At 37.1% G+C, this 26,147-nt stretch overlaps 1 protein-coding gene across 1 annotated transcript; it reads right to left on the reverse strand.

Moving 5' to 3' along the window:
• Positions 1-79: 79 nt before the first annotated feature.
• tesk1b (testis associated actin remodelling kinase 1b) lies at positions 80-24,451 on the reverse strand. Its single transcript, XM_026267156.1, has 11 exons — positions 24,279-24,451; positions 23,552-23,993; positions 16,637-16,758; positions 15,434-15,482; positions 14,442-14,588; positions 14,180-14,262; positions 10,192-10,282; positions 9,894-9,977; positions 9,304-9,390; positions 8,996-9,098; positions 80-1,502 (listed from the first exon to the last, which is right to left on the reverse strand). The coding sequence occupies exons 2-11, from the start codon at positions 23,750-23,752 to the stop codon at positions 430-432; spliced, it is 2,040 nt and encodes a 679-aa protein (XP_026122941.1). The 5' UTR covers positions 23,753-23,993; positions 24,279-24,451; the 3' UTR covers positions 80-429.
• Between the last annotated feature and the right edge of the window lie 1,696 nt (positions 24,452-26,147).

The raw sequence follows: 26,147 nt of genomic DNA on the forward strand, positions 1-26,147 counted from the left end.
CGAGTATCTTTTACACCATGTGACAATTTAAAATGCAGAAAACCAATAATGTGACTCATAAACACAACATAGCCTGTCAGCACTTTACTTTGTCCATATCATTTAATGTCATTAATAAAATAATACATCATATTTTTCCCCATTCACAAAGTATTTTCATAAACTTTGAAATAATTGTAAAAATAACAAAAATATTGACAACACATGTCTTTAGAAAGGCATTAAAACCTACGGGAGTGTTCAAGTTTAGAGGACTAGGACTTGAGATCAGAATACTAAATGATCCACCTAGTCTAAACAATAATACATAGAGTTTTCTTTCTCTTCAGAATGACATTTTTCAGCTCTTTTTAACCATTTTAGATTGAGTGCATTTAGCAGTAGCATCCGCTTTAAAGGTAGCGCTTTACCTACATATCATGCATCTTTTTATGTCCGAGTGCCAGGCAGAGCAATATTTGGCTCTGTAGGTGAGGGTGGCAAAGCTTTGCACAGAAGTCGCTTCCCAGCTGCATCGCCATTCAAGTTCTTATAAGGGGTCTGTCGAGGTCCACGTGTGCAAATAGAGGGGAAACTCATCCCTGCTAGGCAGCACCCCGAACAGGCTATGACCTCATCCTGTTCTGGAGGCGTAAGAGGAGTCGAGGCACCATTGGAGTTATTAACCCCCCATCCCAGAGGTTGATTTACAGGAATGGTGCCATTGTTGTTGTCCGTGTCTAGTAAAGGTGGTAATGAGGGTGGCCCGTTTGAGACCGGGGAGCTCCAGCCATTGGAGAAAGGTTTGTTTGAAGTAGCCATGGCGCCATCTAGTGTATCAGGAGAACTGGTGCAGTCCATTGGCTCCTCAATGCTCTCCTCTAACCTCAGTCGGTTCGGAGACATCAGCTCTAGATCTAATGGAAGACCAGAATCATCAGCTACAGCTTCTGGACTGTTCATTTCAAGATTCTCCTCCTTGTCCTGCTTATCTGAACACCTGACATTGTCACTGGGTGTATTAAAAACCTCACTAATATTAGGCAGATCAACAATACTCTCGTTGCTCATTGCCAACACACTGTCCCTTCCCATGTCCATCAGATTTCCATTGACTGGATTTACATAAGTGTCCATAACACTTGGAGTATTTTCACATTTCCTATTGTCAGCAGTACCACGCAGAGACTGGATGTCTTCTGGCGTGCAGGGCAGTGACTGGCTACGTCTGTGGAAATGGAGAGGGCTTTTGTCACTGGAGACAGGGCTGCTGGGGTCAGGGGGCGGAGGGAGAGCAAAGGTGAGAGAAATGACAGACTTGCTAGGGGTATCAAAGAGCTTGATGCGGCCGCCGTTGAGGTCTTGGCGCTGGGAGAAGGGGTTGACACGCATCGGTGTGGTCCGAGTCAGGAGAGGGGACGGAGGGAGGAGCACATCGGATTTACTGCGGCAGAGACGCGGGTCAGTGGAAATGTCTAGAGAATGCTTTCGACTTAAAGGTGTTGTGTTTGTGGACGGCTGGTCTGAAAAAGAAGAAGAAAAATTTTTTTATTTGAATGCTCAGTTTGTTTTTAATGCCATGCAATCTTCTTTAATCATTTTCAAGGCTAAATATATGTAAAGGGATATTTAACTAAAAGAAAAACAAAAACAAAAAAAAAACATTTTCTTTCATAATTTACTCAACCTCAAGTCCTTCCAAAATTCAGAAATGAATAGGGATGCACCGAAATTTCGGCCACCGAAAATTTTCGGCCGAAAATGGCCTTTTCGGTTTTCGGCCGATAGACTTTTATCACCGAAACAACACGGCCGAAATGTTGTGATGACGCAAACAGAAACCGCGACCTGCACGTGCACCTGCATAGCAAAGACCACGAGCTCCCCGCGACATTCACTTAACACCAGTGAGAACATTCTCTCTCTTCGTATTCCTTTATTCGCAGCACTAAAGCGTCTCCTAACAAAGAGATTAAGACGGACCACGAAGTAAAAACAAAGAAAAGTACAGTCTTATAGAGTCTGTTAGCACACGTCTCACTGAGATCTTTTCGGATCCTCTGCACTTCATCGCGAATGTGCTTGATCCGCGTTATAAAGACCATTACTTGGATGCGGAAATAAGGCAGCGCGCACGAGAAATGATCCAGGCCGCGCTGGATGCGGAGAACCCGCGTGGAGACGGAGAAGAGCCAAGCGCAGGAGACAGATCAGAGCGCAGAAAAGACGCGTCTCTGCACCAGATGACTGCGGTCAAGCCAGCCGCCAAGTAGAAAAGCACGGTCAATCTAGCCGCCACGTTATTTCGAGGGTCGCGTATAAACTCCGTATTACGGTAACACCGTCAGAGAACCGATCTGACTGGAGTGCTCTTCCAGCGAACGCTACTTTTTTTCCCCAACACACAGTCCGTTAACAGTCCGTTTAACACTCTCATAAACAAGCTGCTTCATCTCTACTTTCAAAATTATATATTTAAAAAAGTTATGGATTGCACAGGAAACTTTCACCTCAGCTTGAGAGTACACCTTGCCACAATGTCAGCTGCATCGTTTCAGGACAGTCTGATGTGTAATTACAAGATAAGAGCCCCCCAAATATAATAAATGAGATGCTACATCTCTATATAAAAAAATCTATAAAAATTAAAGTTATACATTGCACAGGCCACTTTCACCTCAGATTGAGAGTACACCTTACCACAATGTCAGATGCATCGTTTCAGGACGGTCTGATGTGAGATTACAACATAAGAGCCTCCCAAATCTCATAAATAGGATGCTGCATCTCTATATTCAAAAATCTATAAAAATCTAAGTTCTAGATTGCACAGGCCACTTGCACCTTAGATTGAGAGTACACCTTGCCACAATGTCAGCTGCATCGTTTCAGGACAGTCTGATGTGTAATTACAAATTAAGAGCCCCCCCAAATATCATAAATGAGATGCTGCATCTATTTCAGAAAATCTATAAAATTTTAAGTTATAGATTGCACAGGCCACTTTCACCTCAGATTGAGAGTACACATTGCCACAATGTCATCTGCATCGTTTCAGGACAGTCTGATGTGTAATTACAAGATAAGAGCCCCCCAAATATAATAAATGAGATGCTACATCTCTATATAAAAAAATCTATAAAAATTAAAGTTATACATTGCACAGGCCACTTTCACCTCAGATTGAGAGTAAACCTTACCACAATGTCAGATGCATCGTTTCAGGACGGTCTGATGTGAGATTACAACATAAGAGCCTCCCAAATCTCATAAATAGGATGCTGCATCTCTATATTCAAAAATCTATAAAAATCTAAGTTCTACATTGCACAGGCCACTTTCAACATAGATTGAGAGTACACCTTACCACAATGTCAGGTGCATCGTTTCAGGACAGTCTGATGTGTAGTTACAAAATAAGAGCCCCCCAAATATCATAAATGAGATGCTACATCTCTATATAAAAAAATCTATAAAAAGTAAAGTTATACATTGCACAGACCACTTTCACCTCAGATTGAGAGTACACCTTACCACAATGTCAGCTGCATCGTATCAGGACGGTCTGATGTGGAATTACAAAATAAGAGCCTCTCAAATCTCATAAATGAGATGCTGCATCTCTATATTAGAAAATCTATAAAAAATTAAAGTTATAGATTGCACAGGCCACTTTCACCTCAGATTGAGAGTACACCTTGTCACGATGTCAGATGCATCGTTTCAGGACAGTCTGGTGTGGAATTACAAAATAAGAGCCTCACAAATCTCATAAATGGGATGCTGCATCTATTTTCAAAAATCTATAAAAAGTAAAGTTATACATTGCACAGGCCACTTTCATCTCAGATTGAGAGTACACCTTGCCACAATGTCAGATGCATCGTTTCAGGATGGTCTGATGTGAGATTACAACATAAGAGCCTCCCAAATCTCATAAATAGGATGCTGCATCTCTATATTCAAAAATCTATAAAAATCTAAGTTCTAGATTGCACAGGCCACTTGCACCTTAGATTGAGAGTACACCTTGCCACAATGTCAGCTGCATCGTTTCAGGACAGTCTGATGTGTAATTACAAATTAAGAGCCCCCCCAAATATCATAAATGAGATGCTGCATCTATTTCAGAAAATCTATAAAATTTTAAGTTATAGATTGCACAGGCCACTTTAACCTCAGATTGAGAGTACACATTGCCACAATGTCATCTGCATCGTTTCAGGACAGTCTGATGTGTAATTACAAAATAAGAGCCCCCCAAATATCATAAATGAGATGCTGCATCTATTTCAGAAAATCTATAAAATTTTAAGTTATAGATTGCACAGGCCACTTTCACCTCAGATTGAGAGTACACATTGCCACAATGTCAGATGCATCGTTTCAGGACGGTCTGATGTGTAATTACAAAATAAGAGCCTCTCAAATCTCATAAACAAGCTGCTTCAGCTCTACTTTCAAAATTATATATAAATAAAATGTATAGATTGCACAGGCCACTTTCACCTCAGATTGAGAGTACACCTTGTCACGATGTCAGATGCGTCGTTTCAGGACAGTCTGATGTGGAATTACAAAATAAGAGCCTCACAAATCTCATAAATGGGATGCTGCATCTATTTTCAAAAATCTATAAACATCTAAGTTATAGATTGCACAGGCCACTTTCACCTCAGATTGAGAGTACACCTTGCCACAATGTCAGCTGCATCGTTTCAGGACAGTCTGATGTGTAATTACAAAATGAAGGCCTCCCACATCTAAAAAAAAAACTGTTGCATCTCTACTTTCAAAAATGTATATTAAAAAAAGTTATAGATTGCACAGGCCACTTTCACCTCTGATTGAGAGTACACCTTGCCACAATGTCAGATGCATCGTTTCAGGAATATATAATTTCGAAAGTAGAGATGCAGCAGCTTATTTTTGAGATTTGGGAGGCTTTTATTTTGTAATTACACATCAGACTGTCCTGAAACAATGCAGCTGACATTTTGGCAAGGTGTACTCTCAATCTGAGGTGAAAGTGGCCTGTGCAATCTATAACTTAGATTTTTATAGATTTCTGAAACGATGCAGCTGACATTGTGGCAAGGTGTTCTCTCAATCTGAGGTGAAAGTGGTCTGTGCAATCTATAACTTTTATTTTTAGATATTTTTGAATGTAGAGATGCAGCAGCTTTTTATGAGATTTGGGAGGCTTTTATTTTGTAATTACACATTAGACTGTCCTGAAACGATGCAGCTGACATTGCGGCAAGGTGGACTCTCAATCTGAGGTGAAAGTGGTCTGTGCAATCTATAACTTTTATTTTTATATATTTTTGAAAGTAGAGATGCAGCAGCTTTTTTATGAGATTTGGGAGGCTTTTATTTTGTAATTACACATCAGACTGTCCTGAAACGATGCAGCTGACATTGTGGCAAGGTGTACTCTCAATCTGAGGTGAAAGTGGTCTGTGCAATCTATAACTTTTATTTTGAGATATTTTTGAATGTAGAGATGCAGCAGCTTTTTTATGAGATTTGGGAGGCTTTTATTTTGTAATTACACATCAGACTGTCCTGAAACGATGCAGCTGACATTGTGGCAAGGTGTACTCTCAATCTGAGGTGAAAGTGGCCTGTGCAATCTATAACTTTAATTTTTATAGATTTTCTAATATAGAGATGCAGCATCCTATTTATTAGATTTGGGAGGCTCTTATTTTGTAATTCCACATCAGACCGTCCTGAAACAATGCAGCTGACATTGTGGCAAGGTGTACTCTCAATCTGAGGTGAAAGTGGTCTGTGCAATGTATAACTTTACTTTTTATAGATTTTTTTATATAGAGATGTAGCATCTCATTTATGATATTTGGGGGGCTCTTATTTTGTAATTACACATCAGACTGTCCTGAAACGATGCAGCTGACATTGTGGTAAGGTGTACTCTCAATCTATGTTGAAAGTGGCCTGTGCAATGTAGAACTTAGATTTTTATAGATTTTTGAATATAGAGATGCAGCATCCTATTTATGAGATTTGGGAGGCTCTTATGTTGTAATCTCACATCAGACCGTCCTGAAACGATGTATCTGACATTGTGGCAAGATGTACTCTCAATCTGAGGTGGAAATGGTCTGTGCAATGTATAACTTTAATTTTTATAGATTTATTTTTATATAGAGATGCAGCATCCCATTTATGAGATTTGGGAGGCTCTTATTTTGTAATTCCATATCAGACCGTCCTGAAACGATTCATCTGACATCGTGGCAAGGTGTACTCTCAATCTGAGGTGAAAATGGTCTGTGCAATGTATAACTTTAATTTTTATAGATTTATTTTTATATAGAGATGCAGCATCCCATTTATGAGATTTGGGAGGCTCTTATGTTGTAATTCCATATTAGACCGTCCTGAAACGATGCATCTGACATCGTGGCAAGGTGTACTCTCAATCTGAGGTGAAAGTGGCCTGTGCAATCTATAACTTTTTTAAATATATAATTTTGAAAGTAGAGATGAAGCAGCTTGTTTATGAGATTTGGGAGGCTCTTATTTTGTATTTGCACATCAGACTGTCAAGAAACGATGCAGCTGACATTGTGGCAAGGTTTACTCTCAATTTGAGGTGAAAGTGGCCTGTGCAATCTATAACTTTAATTTTTTATAGATTTTCTAATATAGAGATGCAGCATCTCATTTATGAGATTTGAGAGGCTCTTATTTTGTAATTCCACATCAGACCGTCCTGAAACGATGCAGCTGACATTGTGGTAAGGTGTACTCTCAATCTGAGGTGAAAGTGGCCTGTGCAATGTCTAACTTTAATTTGTATAGATTTTTTTATATAGAGATCTAGCATCTCATTTATTATATTTGGGGGGCTCTTATTTTGTAATTACACATCAGACTGTCCTGAAACGATGCAGCTGACATTGTGGCAAGGGGTACTCTCAAGCTGAGGTGAAAGTTTCCTGTGCAATCCATAACTTTTTTAAATATATAATTTTGAAAGTAGAGATGAAGCAGCTTGTTTATGAGATTTGGGAGGCTCTTATTTTGTAATTCCACATCAGACCGTCCTAAAACGATGCAGCTGACATTGTGGCAAGGTGTACTCTCAATCTGAGGTGAAAGTGGCCTGTGCAATCTATAACTTTTTTAAATTTACATTTTTCAAAGTAGAGATGCAGCAATTTTCTTTTTTCTTAGATGTGAGAGGCTTTTATTTTGTAATTACACATCAGACTGTCCTGAAACGATGCAGCTGACATTGTGGCAAGGTGTACTCTCAATCTGAGGTGAAAGTGGCCTGTGCAATCTATAACTTAGATTTTTATAGATTTTTGAAAATAGAGATGCAGCATCCCATTTATGAGATTTGGGAGGCTCTTATATTGTAATTCCACATCGGACTGTCCTGAAACGATGCATCTGACATCGTGGCAAGGTGTACTCTCAATCTGAGGTGAAAGTGGCCTGTGCAATCTATAACTTTATTTTTTATAGATTTTTTAAAGTATATGCAGCAGCATGCAGCTGACACTGTACTTTCTGTCTGTGCATTCTAGAACTTTTATTTGTATAGCTTTTCGAATGTAGAGATGCAACAAGCATATATTATTGTTCTTATTTTGTAATATGAGTATTAGAGGGTTTTTATTTTGGTATTCAGCATCAGACAGTAACGGACTGTGTGTTGGGGGAAAAAAGTAGCGTTCGCTGGAAGAGCACTCCATTCAGATCGGTTCTCTGACGGTGTTACCGTAATACGTAGTTTATACGCGACCCTCGAAATAACGTGGCGGCTAGATTGACCGTGCTTTTCTACTTGGCGGCTGGCTTGACCGCAGTACCAGATGAGTGGCATGCACCATCGCTGTCTGATATGTTCAGTGGAAGTCTGCAAGAAAGTGCCTCAAATAATAATAATACGTTGGCTATTTTGTTCTTATACACACACACACAAACATATATACATACATAATATCAGATTGTAGCCATATTTATGCTAGATTTTCTGCTAGATTTCTGCTTTAATTTGATAAAAAATGTTTATTTATGCCCTGTCCCTATTTAAATACACTCTCTCAAATATTTCTCAAATGTCAGGCAGATGACAAGCTCAACTGCTCAATAGCTAGATGGTTATCTGTCTGAAGTCCCCATCCCCAGAAGTGATAACAGTCTTGCCTACTGGAGAAGTAATGCACTTTCTAGTCCTACATAGAAAAATTTCAAATGCACTTCACCTAAATGCACTTTGTTTTTATGAGAGAACTGTTCATTTTAAAACCTTTCTGCAGGCCAGTAGGCCTGTACATTATTATTAAATATACACATGAGTGGGATACATTTTTAGTTTGAATTTTATTTTATACTGTGCATTGTTGCAATGTGCTTAATAAATATTTGCATCATTTGTAATTATGTATTTTTATGTTTTTTTTTTTAAATAAGTTATGTAATTGTAATTATCTTTGAAACTTTAATATTAATTTATGCAATTGCAATGTCTTAATTTTAGTAAAGTTAGTACACGGTCATAGCAATAAATGCAATGGTACTAATAATTGGCATAATTTCTTTCGGTGTTTCGGTTTCGGTTTTCGGCCTTGGTTTTCTCTTTTTCGGATTTCGGTTTCGGCCAAGAATTTTCATTTCGGTGCATCCCTAGAAATGAATTCTGAATAAACCTTTGGTTAAAATAATAAAAACAAAAAAAAAAACACACAACAACAAGATAAATGAAATCGGTTTATCATAAAAAGCAAGTATCTGGTTTGGTTTGGGATGACATGAGTAAATAATGATAGAATTTTCAACTTTGTTTAGAGCAAACATAAATGTGGTTTGACTTATGAGCATTTAGCTTGATTTGAAAATTTAAAAAAAAAAAAAAAAAAAAATTCTGATACTAATTTGCATTATATAAGCATTATAATTGAATAAATTTGAGCAGAAGAAAAGAAAAGAGTTCTGGCAACACTGCGTTGTTGTTGTTTTTTTTTTGCTGACTCACCCTCTACATCTGGCTCCATACATTCACTCTTCTTTCGATCACTCACTATCTTCTCCAGCTCTGCTACCACCTCTGTGAATGAGGGCCGACTGTCTGGGTTCATCTGGAACAGAAAAAAAACCCCTGATTTTATGCAACCTGATTTTATGCATCTGAATTAGACAGAAGCCCTGTTATGAAGAGGTTCCAAAGTTAACAAAAGTAAATAAATAAATGTACATTTAAGCTTACTTGTCAGCATATGCGATATGTAGAGGTATATCAGTGTTAATGTGTGATCTTTCGTGACAGTAGATAAGAGGTCTTACACTGCAGCAGATGACTGCGAGATGGAAGAAATGAGGAGGACAGTCTCCAACCATCTGCCGAAAAGCCTCCACATCAAGACCAAAGTCCTGAAACAGAATCACCTTATTTCAGTCTAAAGCTACAAAGCTGTATATTACTACTGTGAGGAGTACAGGCTGTACTGAAGAAGTAAATCATCTTGACAATGATTTACAGTGCAATTAAACAATGATTTATATGTAAAGGCATGACTTTATTGGCACTGCTGTTATCTCACATGGAGTAAACTACAACCCATTTTCGTAAACTGAGTGTGCAAATGAGATTGCTACAGGCCTGATATTCAGACCAGGTGGAAAGGTGAACCAAACAGATATAGACCAATAAAGTGCTTTATCAGCCATTTTAGAATAAAAGTACAGTCCAAAAAACAAAAACAAAAAACAAACAAACAAACATTGTAAAAACAATTTATGAAACAATACTCGCCTTGATACTTAAATACATGTGTTTAAATAAAAAATGTTCTTATTCTAAAAAGTTTTTAAATGATTTCTAAAAAGGTTCTTTGAAGTGAGCTTTTAAGATGAATGTATGTTCAGTTTTTCACCTCTGTCCGTGGAAGAAAGTCGGGATCTGCCTGTATCCGGCCAATAATCTCACAGAGAATAATACCATATGCAAATACATCCACCTTTAAAAAACAAAAAAAACAATGCGTTTTAATTATCTAAAACTCTGAACATAATGAACTGAATAGTACAATATTCTCAGTCAATGGGAATAAATGGCACAAACTTTACATTTGAAATTGTGAAACGACAGCAATCTGACAAGTAATGTGGGTGAAACAGTCAACGAAGAGGACTCTGGCCTGAATCAGAGTAATGAATCATACGGTGTTCGACCTTTTCATCGTAGCGTTCTCCTCGGAGCACCTCCGGAGCCATCCAGTAGGGGGAGCCAACAACAGCCATGCTCTGCTTCTCTGCCTCTTCACTGAAAACAGCCAAAGGGAAAACAGAAAAAATCATTTACTTAAAAGATTAATAGATCTTGAAGGTTCACTTCAAGTACTTCTCATTTCCAAATTTAACACCCTTAAACCTCTAGTCCATTAACCCACAACATGATTGTGTGTGCGCGTGGATGTATAAAAATAAAACAAAACAAGGTCTTGTAAGATCTTATTTCTAGCTGGCATACTCATACGCTGCTGAGAGACACTTCCTCTGTTTTATTTTGGTCTGGGACTGTGTACTGGGGCATAAATAGACTGAGAGGGGAAGAGTGGAGACAAGGGAAGAGAGAGATAAATGGAGTAATGTACTGCAGTGTAAACACCATTTGGGGACGTGGGTTACTCAGAGTGAGGGAATCTACAGCAGCAAACAGCTGAAATACTTTGTCCTTTTTAGGAGAGCTTTCCAAAAAGCCCTCATTCAGCAGTCTGTTCACTCTTCTTCACATTTACAAATAACCGTGGTTTTACACGTAAACATTAAGTATTCGCAAGCACACCAAAATATGCATTACATTACATTTAAAGAACTACCAACATTGAGAAAAACAGTGCTCAACTGTAAAACTGCTCTCTTTCACACAGACTTTCTTACAAAGCCATCATTAAAATCAACACAAATGCAGAGCGGAAACAAGTCCCTGATGACTCTGACATCACGAGCACAAACTGGATGAATTCATAATTGAACACTGTATACATAGTTTTTAAATTAGTAAGCAAAACAGTAGGCATTATCCTATGTGATTACACGGCTCTGTGGAACACTTGATTCTGATTGGTCAGTTGCAACATTCCGAGGTATGTTATCCCTTGATAACAACCGGTAAAAGCTTATAACACTGGCTTATCCGGGTAACGGAGTTCGGTGCTGTACTCTTGCTAGGAAAAGTTTTTCTCGGTGGAAGCTTTGCGTTTGTTTATCTAACAAAATATTAAATCTCGGCAGCTGCTACCATTTTGCTATGATTGTTTTATACACTGTTATAGATAAGATAACGAACACACTGGTAACTGGTAAGATTTTGAAACATTTTCGTCTTAATTCTTTTATTGCCTTATTTATTTATGTGGTGAAATGTTGTGTAATAAGTGATTTGACTGCACCATTTCCCTGAAATGTCAGTCTAGTTTGAACTTGCCGCTTGCTCACAACTGCTGCATTCATGGAAGCTTTGCGTTCAAATATTTAAAATCAAATCAATATTTAGCGTCTAATCAATGTGGCAAGTAGCCATGTAATAAGCAGGATAGTGTACATTCAGCCAGTTGTTATCGCAGAATAACCCCCTTCAGGGTGATACAAGACCTGATCCTAATCACCCTGTCGGGGGTTATTCTGCAAATAACAACTGGCTGGATGTGCATTATCCCTTACATAAACATTTCAGACAGTGACAACATCACATGACTTCATCATCCTGCATGTTTAATTCAGCAAGTCTACATAACATTTGTTAGTACAACTTCGTATTTTACATTTTTTAGTTCAGTTTGCGGTAAGTAAAGGTCTAAACATTTGGTTGTTGAATAAAACGGTAAGGCAAGACGTGAAAATCTGGTTCATTCATAATATCGGAAAGAGACACTTTATTTTAAGGTGCCCTTGTTACACGTTACATGTACTTACTATTACAGTAACAATAACTTCTGTATAATTGCATGCAAGTAACCTTAAGCCAAACCCTAAACCAAAACCGAACCATGTAGTAAGTACATGTAGCGAACTAATATTACTCCATAACTAAATGTACAATTACACTGTAACAAGGACACCTCAACATAAAGTGTAACCTAACAGTCTAATTACATACCATGCACAGTAAATATGCAAAAACTATACATATTGTTCCAAAAAAAGGGAAGGAATGCTTTCATAACATTGTGTTGATATCTTCAGTGAGAGAATGACAGAGGCAGAACAAAAACAGCACTCTGATGGCACACACGCTATGTTTGGGAGGTACACTTTAGCTAACCCGTTATGTAACATTTATGCTGAGACCGTGTATAAAAGGAAAGCTGAACAGAGACTTACAATAATCTGCTCTCATACATAACTTTATACAGAGGCCCTATGCTGAGGAAAGAATTACACAAGCAGCAGATCACTTTAATATCTCCCAGAATGAGTGCAACACTAAGGAATGTTAATCCACAGGATATACGGATTAAAGGTTACATATAGTAGTCTGCGCTGGCCAAACAGTTTCCGCACTGGAATATCATTAACAGTGATCCCTAACTTGCAAGTGTTGCACAGGCCAAGGTTTTTTTTTTTTTTTTTTTGGCAAGCGAACTCAATATGGCAGCTCACATAAGATAATCATGTCCTTGTAATATTAAACAAAGCTTATTGTACACAAATCATTAAAATACACAATGTACTGTAAAATATACTTTGCATGCCCCCTCATCTGTTGCATACCTCCAAGTAATATGCTGGGAAGAGCCAATTAACCTCCTCCCATAATTTCCTATTTCCCCAGTAAAAGTCACCCAGCAATTACAGTATCACAGAATAGGTTGCAAGGAGTGAAACTTTGTATACACAATTAAAACATCCAACCATCCTTACACTGGGAAATCCTGTAATATCAATATTAATATGCAAAAATAAATGTATAATATTATAACGTATCCCTCTGTGACCTTGTGAATATTGTCATATGTTGCCCTCGACAATGGACAATATGGACAATACAATTTATGAAAACTACGATTACTAAACATAGAAGTGCTGTTTCTTAGGTTGACTACAGCTCTAGATATTTTGTGTATATATAAAAAAAAAAAAAACTCTTTACTTAATCAAGGCTATTTTTATTTAAGTCAAAATAATGTAATTGTTATTATTACAATTATATTATAACTATATTATTACATTTAAATAAAAAAATACAAGTAAAACTAATAAAATAAAAACCTAGCATCCATCATAGTTAGGAGGTTTTAATCCTTATGTGTTGGACTGTTGTGTTATGTGACAATGTATTGTATTTTATGCTTTTAATCTTATGAAAAGCATTTACTTTAAAAATCATACGTTCATGTGGTGTTGTATGATGTTTAATATTGTTTTAAATAAGTCTTGTCTGCTCACCAAGCCTGCATTTATTTGAACCATCGTACAGCAAAAAAAAAAAAAAAAAAAAAAGTAACATTTTGAAATATTACCATTTTAAATAATGGTTTTCTATTTGAACTTTAAATTGTAAACTATTTTTGTGATTTGTAATGACGCTGATAATTTAGATTTGATCACAGGAATAAATTATATTTTAAAATATATTCAAATAGAAAGCAGTTATTTTAAACAGTAAAATGTGACTGCTTTTGCTGTATATATAAAAAAAAATAAAACATTAAAAATCTTACGGTTCAAAAACGTTTGACTGGTTGTGTACGTGCAGTGAAATTAAAGTTTTTTTTTTTTTGAAGCAACAGTGTTATTTTTTCCCCACCTTTTTTTCTAGCCATGTGTCTACATTAACAACATGTGTAAATGCCTGCAGTGCAACAGTACATGCTTCATATCACATGAGAACAGATACTTCAGCTATTAAGGGTAAATGTCAACATAATAACTCAAGCATATCTGAGGTATTTAACATCCATTTCATTTACACATGCAGCTCTGTGTACACATGTACTGAAACAACAGCAGGGCATGACTGGGCTGGATGTGTGGAGGCTGCACTAAGCTACATCACATGCTCTTAATCATTTACTCTCCAGATATAGATACAACTGCTTTATGGAAAAGTGGAAGCTCATCAATCAGTACCTGACTGCTTCCATCGCTCTCTCTCCCTCTGGAAGACTTCAGCATATCTAATCTTATCTCTTGAGTTATGACGATGCAATTTACTGACCTGTGATCAGGAATTTTCTCTGCCAGGCCAAAGTCTCCCACTACAGCACTGCACTGCCCGCTCTCCCAGCGCACCAGACAGTTCTACAAAACAAACACATTCAGATTAACATGTGTGTTTGTATTTATCGTTTTACAGAAACATTTGTGGCATACAGTATAAATCCAGTATGAGGTGTCTGGAATACACACGTGTACTGTATGTGCATGTGTGTACCTTTGACACAAAGTCTCTGTAATAAAGACCCTTCTAGTACATGTACCTTTGAGGTAAGGTCTCTGTGAAATATGCCCTTGCTGTGTAGGTATTCCAGTCCTCTGGCAATATCAAGACTAAGGTTTATTCTCACAGACCAGGACAGGAACACATCACTGTTCAACAGCTGCTCCAGGTTACCGCCATTGATGTACTACAACACACACACAGAGGTCAACTTTATTAAAACCACCTGATGTTAAAGTATGAAAATGGTTTACGTAATACCTCACATCATCCCATGAATGACTCTTATCTTATAATTGTCTCTGCACATTAAACTAGTATAGAATGGAAAACAAGGATGTTCCACAGCATCTTGCTTTAACCAATTTTAAAGGCTGCATCACATGCATCCATTGCAGGAAAGGCAATTCCAGAATGCTCTGCATTGAGCTTATAGTGAAAACAATAGATTTAAATAAAGAAAGATTAACTGCTAAAACATTTTGGATAAAGTAGATTACTTTTTGAAGAAATTAATATATATGTTGAGCATATATAACGTTATCAACTTTTTTTCAAATTAAAATAAATTAAGTTCCTTTGAAGTGTCTATTAATCAAAGAATCCTGAACAAAAATCATGGTTTCCTCAAAAATATTAAGTAGAACAACTGCTTCCATCATTGATCGTAATAATAATAATAAAAAAATCTTGAACACCAAAACAGCATATTAAAATTTCTGAAGGGTCTTGTAAAACTGAATAACGGTTGCTGAAAGTTTCCAAAAGGAATAAAATATAATTTTTAAATGTATTAAGATAGAAAATTTTTTACAAGTTAAATAATATTCCCATTTATTACTATTTTTCAATGTGCTTTTGATCAAATAAATGCAGCCTTGATGAACATACAGCTTCAAAAACAGGAACAAAAATACCATACTGACTCCAAACCTTTGAACAGTAGTATATTCACCATTCAGTCTTAGAGTATAAAAAACTAATTTGATCAAATCGTGTTGCTGTTTTTTTATGCTTTATCAGCACTCTCACCTCTGTCAAAGCATGAAGATGTCCCTCATGTACACACACTCCCACAAACCTAAAGGGACACACAGGCAGAAAGAGTAAAGGGTGTTAGACAAAAACAAAAAACAGCAGAAGGGTGTTAACAAGTTCCTTTAAGAGTGACCCATCTCAAAAATGTGATGTGGAACACCTGTATTTTGAAGGCAATCTTAAGCATGCATGAAAAACACACACTCTCTCTCTCTCTCTCTCTCTCGCTCTCTCTTACACACACACACACACACAATTTAAACATTTGCGACCACACAAGCTGGTGCAGGTTAAGCAGACAAAAGACCTAGACTTCATGCCCTGGCACATGCAAACAAACACACCCCCGCATTCATGTAGCGATTTGTTTAAGATAAATATATTTGTATTTTGTGAGTAATAATGTGTTGCTCAATCCTCTACTCCTCAGCTTCCAATTAAATATTTTACTCTACATAAACAGTGGCTGCAGTTACGGAGGCAAGACAAAAGCCGCCATCCTGTGACATCAATATTCATGTTCTCATACAATGCAGTGTTTATAGCCCAACAGCACAGACTTTGTCCTGTAGGTAAGCTGGACTTCAACAAAACAAAACAAAACATTCTTTCCATTCCAGAGGCAAGAATGGATACAAACTTCTAAATGTGAATTTAGAAATAAATTAATGAATTATTCAAATGAACACTTAGAAATTCATAAAAATAAACATCTAGTTGTAAACTCTCCTGGCTGTAGGCTGTAGGCAGAGCCATCAGACCAGGGACAGGTGATATTATTTCCAAGCTAACCCTCACAACTCATGTACTGAGATGGTACAGTGGTATAGACAGCATCAGATTGGAGTTATGGTATTCTGACTGTGCTTGTAGCAACTCAGTGGCCAAGTCTTGACTAAAAGGTATCAAAATGGCTAAAAACGATTACAGCACATTTAATTATTACTTAATTAAAAAAAAATTAGCAATTTAATTTTGCATCATAAACTTAAGAACTATAATAATATAATATAATATATGTTTTTTATAAAAATCTAATTTCTAGTGACAACCTTAACGATAAAAATTAAAGAAAAAAAAGGCATAAATCATAGAAGTACTTTTTATTTTCTATTTTGGCAACATCACCACTGCACATACATGATTCATATTCAGTGTTGACCAGCTCTGTTGTCAGAGTGTGTGTGTGATGCAGACCTGAGAATGTTGGGATGTCCGAGGCGGTTCATCAGCTGTACCTCCTTCAGCATGTTGGCTTTGTTACTGGCCATGGTGTTCATCTTCAGAGCCATCACCTGCCCCGTGGTACGATGCTGCACCTTCAGAGAAAGAGAAAGAGAAAGAGAAAATACTTGTCACAGACAGACACTTCAGAGCTCTATTCATGTCTGGGCCAGCTGGACAGAGATCTCTGGCCCTTTTCTCCTCACACACACACACACACACACACACACACACACAGCCTTCCGATTCATCCCAGACTTCAAAGTCCCTGGCTGCAGGAGACATTATCTGTACTCAGGGGGAGACACAGTGGAATCTAGATTGAAAATGTGGAATATAAAAGTTTAAAGTTAACATTTTCAAAACCAAGTTAGTTACATGAAACATTTAAAAACCGATTTAAGATTATGTACTATTTGTACGTCACTAATCAAATACAGGCAAATTTGTGGTACTGACCGTGTGAACTCTGTGCAAATGATCAAGAAAGTCTAACATTATGTAACATCATGAGATGCTTTGGTGCTTATAGTGTCCATGTTCATACATTTCATTAGATTTCATTTGTTTGAGTGGCTCATCAGGGCACATCTCACAGGAGACATGAGACAGACCCACAACACACCGGCTTGTATCAAGCTGGAGGTTTACCTACCTAAGCCGTCTGGTCCATATCTGGACTCAGTAGCAGCCCCAATAACACGAATACGCTTTCAACCATAATATTTTGGTTCATAGCAACTACAAAAATGATTTATGAAGCAGAAATTATAAAGTGTGTTTCATTTCATCACTATAAATTAAAACAGTATGCTGTTGACTAACTCTAATGTTGTCTGAACATGTTCCCTTGGATGAAGAGAGAGATTTCCACACACATACACACACTTAAATAACCCAAAGCAAGAATTTCCCTAAAGGAGTGAAACTATCTGCATCCAAGCTTCAACAGTATTCTTCATCTTTAATTGTCTATACAAAAGCAATATGACAGTGTAATCAAGTAAAGGCAGAAACCCATCCCTGATTGATGACACCCAAACCTGTGCCGTGCTGTCTGGCGGGCTGATCTTGCCTGCAGCGCCAAAGCGTGCAAGCTAAGATATCATAATAACAATGAGCACCATTATCTGCTTTTGTGAGTCTCATGAAGATCAATAGCAGGAAACTTAAAAATCCATAAATGATCTGATATAACTCAGCACTGCAGCTTAAGTGAGGGAGAGTGCACGATTTCTCACACATCTGAGGGTGTGCGTGCACTCCTTTTATCAAAGGTAAACAGTGCTGAGGTGCAATGCATTCTCAGGGATGGATACAGAAGACGCCCTAAACACACATTATTATTATTTCAGCATCCTGTGATAAAAATATCTGTGCAGTGAGACTGTATGTCCTTTCGTCAAACAAGAAAATCTGTGTTTTATACAACAGTCAGGTTTGATCTTTGCATATTTCTCTCTCGATTCAGACGAGATGGATGAATATTATGGACAGACGACTAGAGAAAATATTAGCTGGAAGTAACGGTTAAAGCTGAAAATGTCTTGAAATGTTTTTTTTTTTTTTTTTTTCAAACATGCAGTTTTTTACTTCACAAGAAACTATTTGATGGACTGGAGTCTTGTGGTTTATACTTGTGGATTACGGTGATGTTTTTATAAGACTCTCATTCTGATGGCACCCATTCACTGCAGAAGATACATTGATAAATAAGTAATCTAATGCTAAACTCATCTACCGGGTTGAGTAAGTTTTCAGCAAATTTCCATTTTTGGGGTTAACCATTCCCTTAATATGGTAAAACACGTCACATTGAGCTGAGGTTACTGTACACCTGGTAGCTGAAAGCAGCATCCAATCAACCTAATTTTTTAAACAAGCAAACAATGGGTGGGGGATGTGTAGAGCTTCGTGAATGACAGCTGTTCAAATTCTTTGGAGTTTTCCACAGAACTCAAAGAGGACAGAAACCACGCAGCCTGCCTATAAACAATCTGGATAGCATTTGTTTTTGATAAGAAGAAGAGATGTGTGTTGGTGTGTTGCCAAAAAATAAATACAAAAATAATAAATAAAAAATTGCACAAGCTGCATTTAAACTGGGGTTGTCACTGCACAATATGCCAGAGTAAGTGCACTGCACACACTAACACACAAGGCAAACAGTAGCTCAATGAGCATTTAGCTTGCTCAGTATACTGTTGAGTGTATGAAAAACAGAGGTGTAGAAGTCTGGATGAGGGTGTATGTGACGAATCTGATATCCATCATCATACTTCTCATGTTGCCATTTAGACAGGTGGTCTGAGACAGCACTTACCGGAGCATCATTAGCACCCACTCTCATGCTACAGCATACTGCAAGAGAGATGGTTAAAAGTGCCCTTTTTATAAAATGACGCTTACCACGATCCTGCATTTTATGTTTTACATTCATACCACACACCATGTATGTTTGTATAACATTCAAAAAGAATTCTTCATATACACCAGCATTTACACCCAGTTTGGCACTGTAATTTTTTAAAAGGGAGGCACTGATAATAAATACTGGACAGTTTTTTACAAGCCAGTATTCTTTAGGTTACGACGAATAGAAGATATAAAAACTCTATATTGTGTTGTCGAAATAAATTTCAAATGAAACACTAAAACCAAAGAACAACACTTTACAATGCTATAGATGAATCACATTACAATCTAGGCTACTGTATGAAAACTTACACTATTTTTAAGGTGTCCTATTAAAATAATTATGTATACGGTTATTATTCCTTATATTCCCAACCCTAATCATATAGTGAGTGCATGTACTGCATTTACTTAATATTACTCAGTATGCAATTAAATGTATAATTACACTGGAACAAGGACACCTTAAAATAAAATGTAACAAAAATGTATATACATTTTGAGATCAGCTTAAAATTAAAAATTACGTTTTGATAACCGATATGGTGTAGATAAACTGTGCAACCTATAATGTGCATATATTGTAAACGTTTTATTTCGAGTAAAACATTTCTTGCACGGACAATCAAAGTTAAAGGCAATACAAGAGCTAATCTAAGCTTCTAAACCTAGAACTTCCAGTCGAACCCTTTAACTGTCATGCTGCCATATCACAAACACACCTACAAACTGAAACAAAATGTATTCACAAGCAGACTTCAAATTGTTCAGACTGCACTTATATTTAAAACATACGCAAACTCAAACAAACATGCGCAGGAGCTCTGTGGCAGCAATGGAGCTTGACGTTCATGCATGCCCTGACTAGCAAAAGACACTGAGGAACAAGAATAGAAAAACAGAGGGGGAGAGAGAGAATGCAAAAGGGAGGCACTAAAGGAGACTTTGTGTTGTAAATCCAGGCTTTCGAAATCATGTCAAAACTAGCTTGCAAATTGTTTAAAAAACTCAAAATTTCCAACCAATCACAACCTATCTTTAACGATCAGTTCTTGAATCCCCTCCCACCCCAACTACTCTGACAAGAGCAGAACCAAAATGTACAGCGAGAACATTTATCTACTCTCCTCCTATCTATTTTTAAATGGAACTGAGCCCATTTTTAAAATGCATGACACCACGGAGGAAACCAGATAGCACCGATAAGCATCTTTTCTAATTGCGGAACCCAAGACGTGTTACCGTGACATCACCCCTTTGTCAAATGCAGATCAGCGTGCAGTCACCAGACTCATTACTGTATTTCAGGAACACACTAGGACTCAAGGAGCACACTCGATACAGTGACCTTAACACAAAGCTCAAATGTACAGCTAATAAAAATAGAAATTACACTACATTAACACTACTGCATTGTCATTCATCAGATTTAGATAAGAAAGTTATACCACCTAAAGAGGCCCCAAAAGTGTCTGGCTGCTTAAAACCACCAAGTGTAATGTGAAAACAAATTATGCTACAGTTGCCTTTTTAAATAAGTATTACAAGTTATTATTTTTTCCCCCATTTAGTCACTGACACCTCTCCTGTCCACATGTTTAGAGAAACTGGGAGCGAGGTTCACAGGCAGAGGCCCTTCCTCCAGGCTTAGGCTTAATAAATTATTATTATTAAAAGTAAATAAACAAGCCCAGCTCCAGTGACAAACAGTAACACGAAATAAAATGCAATGCATTATTTCAATAAAAAGTAACACAATTAGTTACTTTTAATGGAGTAACACAAAACTATAATGCATTACTTTAAAGGTAACTGGAAACAATGTTTACCTTGAATAAACCATAAGTTGCTTTGGATAGTGTCTATAAACTGCATAAATATTATGTAATTTTTTTATTAATTGCAAAAGTGCAACGTAACATATTTGGCAATGTATATCTTTCTTTGAAACAAATGGCACTGGGTTTGATATTTTGTTATCTAATGCAATGACTTTCATGCATTTTTAAAAGCAGATTAAGTGTACAAATACTTTATGGGGCAACTGTGCAATATATATAATACAAACTATGCTGCATGATTTTATTTCTATAACGTGAAGAAAACTAAAGTAACAATTTTATTCAACCATTCAACAGTCAAAGTAGCATTTTTGTAGAGCATCCACTGAACACCAACAGCGTTTGCTGTTCTGTGTCAGCCGCACCACACGGATAAGTTTTCTACATTTATTTACACTTTGATTTGAACGAAAACAACATCTCCCTGTGGTGCGGCTGACACAGAACAGCATACACTGTTTGCGTACAGTGGATACTCTCCAGAATGGCACTATGGTGACGTGGAGGAGACAAATTGTTGTTGTTTTTTTTCTTTGCATACAAAAAGCATTCTTGTAGCTTCGGAAAATTATGGTTGAACCCCTGATCACATGGATTCTTTTACCGATGTTTCTAGACATTGATCGGGTTAATTAAATTGCGGTCTATGGGAGGGTAACACAGCAAAAGTATCTTAATTTGTGTTCCAAAAATTAACCAAGGTCTTACTGGTTTTGAACGACATAAGGGTGAGTAATTAATGACAATTTTTTCATTTTGGGCTAGAGTAACCCTTTAAGGCTTAATTCTGGCTGTCCACTTCCATAAGATTAGTGTAGAAGAATCTCACATAAAAAGCAACTTTGTTTTGGCCTAAAAGGAGCAATCATGCTGATGCCACAATGAGCCGAGCATCAACCCAAGAGAAACACAAAATTCCCTCGTCTTTCATCACTTGTTCTGATTTTATCAAGATAAGCTGAAAAGGGGAGAGAACTGAAGTAGTTAGCAGAAGAACGTAATGGCTGAGTAATGTTTTTTTTTTTCATTCTAGAGTCCAGATCTGATGAAATAACAACCAAGCTATTATCTGAACAGACAGACGAAAGGGGTTTTCCTGACTAACCAATTAGAGAACGGACGAACGGAAACCTTTATCAGTCAAGTGAAAGTCCTTACTGTTGACAGACTGCACAGACATTAAAAAACTAAAGCAGCACCTGAAGGATCTGTCATGACAAGCATTGAGATTGCTCAATAGTATTGTTGTAGAATGAAAAGAACCTATTAAAAACCAACTAAAAATACCCTCACAACTGTGGACCATTAAATGGACTGCACATAATTAGAAATATAATTTCCATATTTCATAACCCTTGCACTAAAAAACAGAAACAAATAGCAGCTACCACACATTTGCATATATATTGACCTGATCAGCAGTGACATTTTTGCGGGCAATAACCTTCAGAAGTTATCAATGTATTTGGTGCTTGGTCAGTAAATTGGGTGACATGAGGGATGGCTAATTAGGTCTCTTCCCTCTCTGTCAGTCTCTGTCTCATATGCACGCACACAAACACAGGAGTAGAGTTTCCAGCACACCTGCGCACCTTGTCATCGGGTATCCATTTTCACACCAACACAGACCTACTGTCCTTACACAGGTCACGACCCCTTTTCTCTAACAGGAAGGGAAGAGCCAGAATGACTGCTGCTATCATTACAATTTTGCAAAGTGGTTCATAAATTGATGGTCTTTCAAATCAATCATTTTGCAAGTGTAAAACAGATCATAAATCTGCAGAGCTAAACCTGGAGGCATATTATGACACACAAGTCAGCTTAAAGCGAAAAGATGGTTAGTTGTCCAAAGTCAGTAATAGAATCATATTTTCTACCAAGTTGATAGCAGGATTATTTTTGTTATGTACTACTTTTTGAGCTCTGTAATGTTCATATAATAAAATATTTATATACAGGTGCATATCAAAAATGTGCTCTGCTCAGGCTCAGGCACTTAAAGCAAAACAATTCACAAATGCCAAGAAAATGAACAGGACGGGATGTAACAGAATGGAAATAAAGACAGGAACTTAGTCATTGCTCACTGAGGGATTAGGTTAGCCTAATGGCGTCAGAACCATTATTTTAGATACATTTATCACCTTTTAATAATATAGCCTAATTCAGAACAGTGGATATTAAAAACATTAAACCCAGTCAACCCCATTGATAAAACAAATGCATTATGATTTGATTCAAAAACGTGCTTTTGATATGAGAAAATACTAGTTATTGTTTAAATTTACTATTATACAAGACTAAGAGGGTGGAAAGTGAAAAGGCAAAAAATATATCTGCTTAAACTAAAATAGTTAAGGGTTTCAAACTTTATTCTTTTAAAACTATGTGAACACAAAATAATTACTTCCATCCTATGAAACGGTTTCTTTTATTCAATAAATTTAATTTTCTATGAAATATGACAGCATAACAGATACTGCATAACAGACTTGACCCAACAAACTCTCTCTACAGAATTATGCATTTGTTTACATGCAGTGTTCCTCTGTACACTTTGTGCTGTAAATGCAGCACGTGCGGTGTATAAAAACACAAACAAACGGCATGACAGAAATGACATATTTACCTTGAATACCTCGGAGAAGAAACCAGAGCCGATCTTCTCGCAGATAAAGTCATCTATTCGCGCCAGGCTGGACACGGCGCTGCGCAGAGCCCGGTAAGAGGACGGCCTGGGACGGTGGGCTCCGTGAATCCCGTGCAAAAGAGAATCCGAAGCCTCCGGATCCAAGTCATCCTGATCCATAACGATGGTCCCGGATGACATTATCGCTCGAGCTCTAAATTCCACCACGAGCGTTTACATATCCCTGGCGCTCAAGCAAGACTGCAGTTTCAAGGTCTCGAATAGTTTTACAAGAAGAAAAAAAGAGCGGGTCTGCCTTTCGATCAAGTTAAGAAGGGCTATACACGATAGTCCCCGATCTGCGCGTGACCGATCTTCAGGTCTCGTGCGTCGCTTCCTCCATACTGATGCCTGGCCTCATTTTCAGTAGCGTATCACATTCCTGTTTCAAAAAAGAAATGACAATCGATGTCAAGAAGTTACATTTAAATCATCTGCTCATCACTATATGTTTTTGCGGTGAACACGTTTAGTGTAGTTGGACTAGTGTAAATGATGCACGGAGGAGGCATCTTCCGCTACAGACGAACTGCGGATAATGAATAGAGGCGATACGCGCGGTCGTGACCTCTCTAAAACTCTGCTTTATATCGTTATTTATTATTAAAATTAACCTTGTTATGGTCATTTCATGATTTTGCCGCCGTGCCGTTTTCGTGATGCTTACCTGCGCTGCTCTACAGGTTTAAACTTGTCGAGTCACAACCTTCCAATTTTCAGTCTGTTGTAAATCACCTAAAATAATGAAGCGTTTGCTCATCTCCCCTCGTGTTTCATTTTCAGAGCGACTAAACGGCCGGGGAACCCCTACTGGCATCTGTGTATGCAAGTCGCAGGAAATGTGTGCGGACTGAGTTTGAGTTCTTATTGGCAGCGGCTCACCTGGGCGTGTCCTGGGCGTGTCCAGCGGTGAATGCTCACCTGCGCAGTTCAAGATGAACAGACGGCGCGCCACACCCCCACGATTTTAACCCAAACCCCTGTCGTCTGAAAATAGTATATTTTACCTGTTTTTTTATTAATGCTTATTCGCTAGTTATTAGTTGTGCAGATTATATTAATTGTACGAATATTATTTGTATTCATTTGACAGAAAATAATAGACTTTTTGTGATATAGGCCTATTTATGACATGCAAATCTATACTAAATTGATCCATTAGCTGTTTATCAAGGACTGGCAAAAATAAGATCTCCGTGCTATTTAGCCCTGTAAGGCCCATTGTTGTAATATTACAACATCAGTTTTAGCTTGACTAAAATAAATCTGTATATAAATAAATAAATATTTTTTTCTCTAGACCCTAGGGTGAAAATAGGTCTTATTCTTCAGCCTTGTAGTGCTATTGGATGCTAGACCAAAAAAAAAGAGTATTTGTATAAGAGCTATTAGCATGATAAGTAAAGGGCACAATAAGCTATCAGACATTATGTTTGGGATCAATTTGCACTGATATTTGTTTCGGGAAAAAAAGACCATATCATCATGATAGTATTTTTTATTTTAAGCTAAAACTGCCTGTACTTTTTCTGTGAATGTATAAGGCAAATTGCTTTATAGTGGGGGACATTTTACCCCACCTGAGGTACAAATTAAATTTTTTATGAAAAATCTAAGAACATGAAAACACTGGACATTTTTCATGTTTGATTTATAATTTATGTCATTGTCATTAAAAGTGTGCAAACGTTTTTTCTCATCATTTGATAGAACTCTCACACCAGAGATTATAACGTTGCAGTGCAACACTTCACAGCATAATTCTGTAGCCATTTCAGTAGTTTATTATTTATTATTTTTAGAAAGTTGTTTTGTTAATCCAAGACAAACTGGCCTACAGTGCTGTGAGAAATTTTATACGAAGACAGCACCTATCAAATCTATGTATGAATTATTGAGCAAGACCGTCAATGTTAAGTTATTTATGAGCTTTAAAAGTGCTTTTGTTTTGATGATATATTGGACACCCTTTTATTAATTTTTTTTTTTTTTCAAATGTGTGGCTCCCATTTTTGGATAAATAAAAGTCTAATATAATTCATGAAATATATATTAAAATCTTTCATTTAAAAACATTAGCCTTCAGCTATATCATGACTTATTGACTCATAAAGTTGTGAGCTGAATTTGATGGTGCAAGAATATAATATCTCACAGTAAATAAAGCACGCATCTGGCCTCTTGAATAAATGAGTCAATGCTTGAACGCACACAGCTCATTAAATCCATAGACTGTATTAAATCGCGTCTGTTGCCATTAATTTGTAGTGTGTATCGTGTGTTTTATATGCCGTGAAGAAGCCGATCATATTACTCTATGCTGCCATCTAGTGTCACAAGACTAGAGCGCAAAATTACCTAAAATTAAAATGTGAGTCTTGATATACTAACTAGAGGGATCCACACATTCTTAAACTTGCATTTTTAACTAAAATATGAAAGCATGTGTTATATGTGATGCTATACATATGTGAAAAGCAACTGACAATTATGTTCAAATAATTATGAATATTATTAGAATATTGTTAGAATGATT

This window comes from Carassius auratus, chromosome 7, assembly GCF_003368295.1.
Source record: "Carassius auratus strain Wakin chromosome 7, ASM336829v1, whole genome shotgun sequence".
NCBI lineage: Eukaryota > Metazoa > Chordata > Actinopteri > Cypriniformes > Cyprinidae > Carassius > Carassius auratus.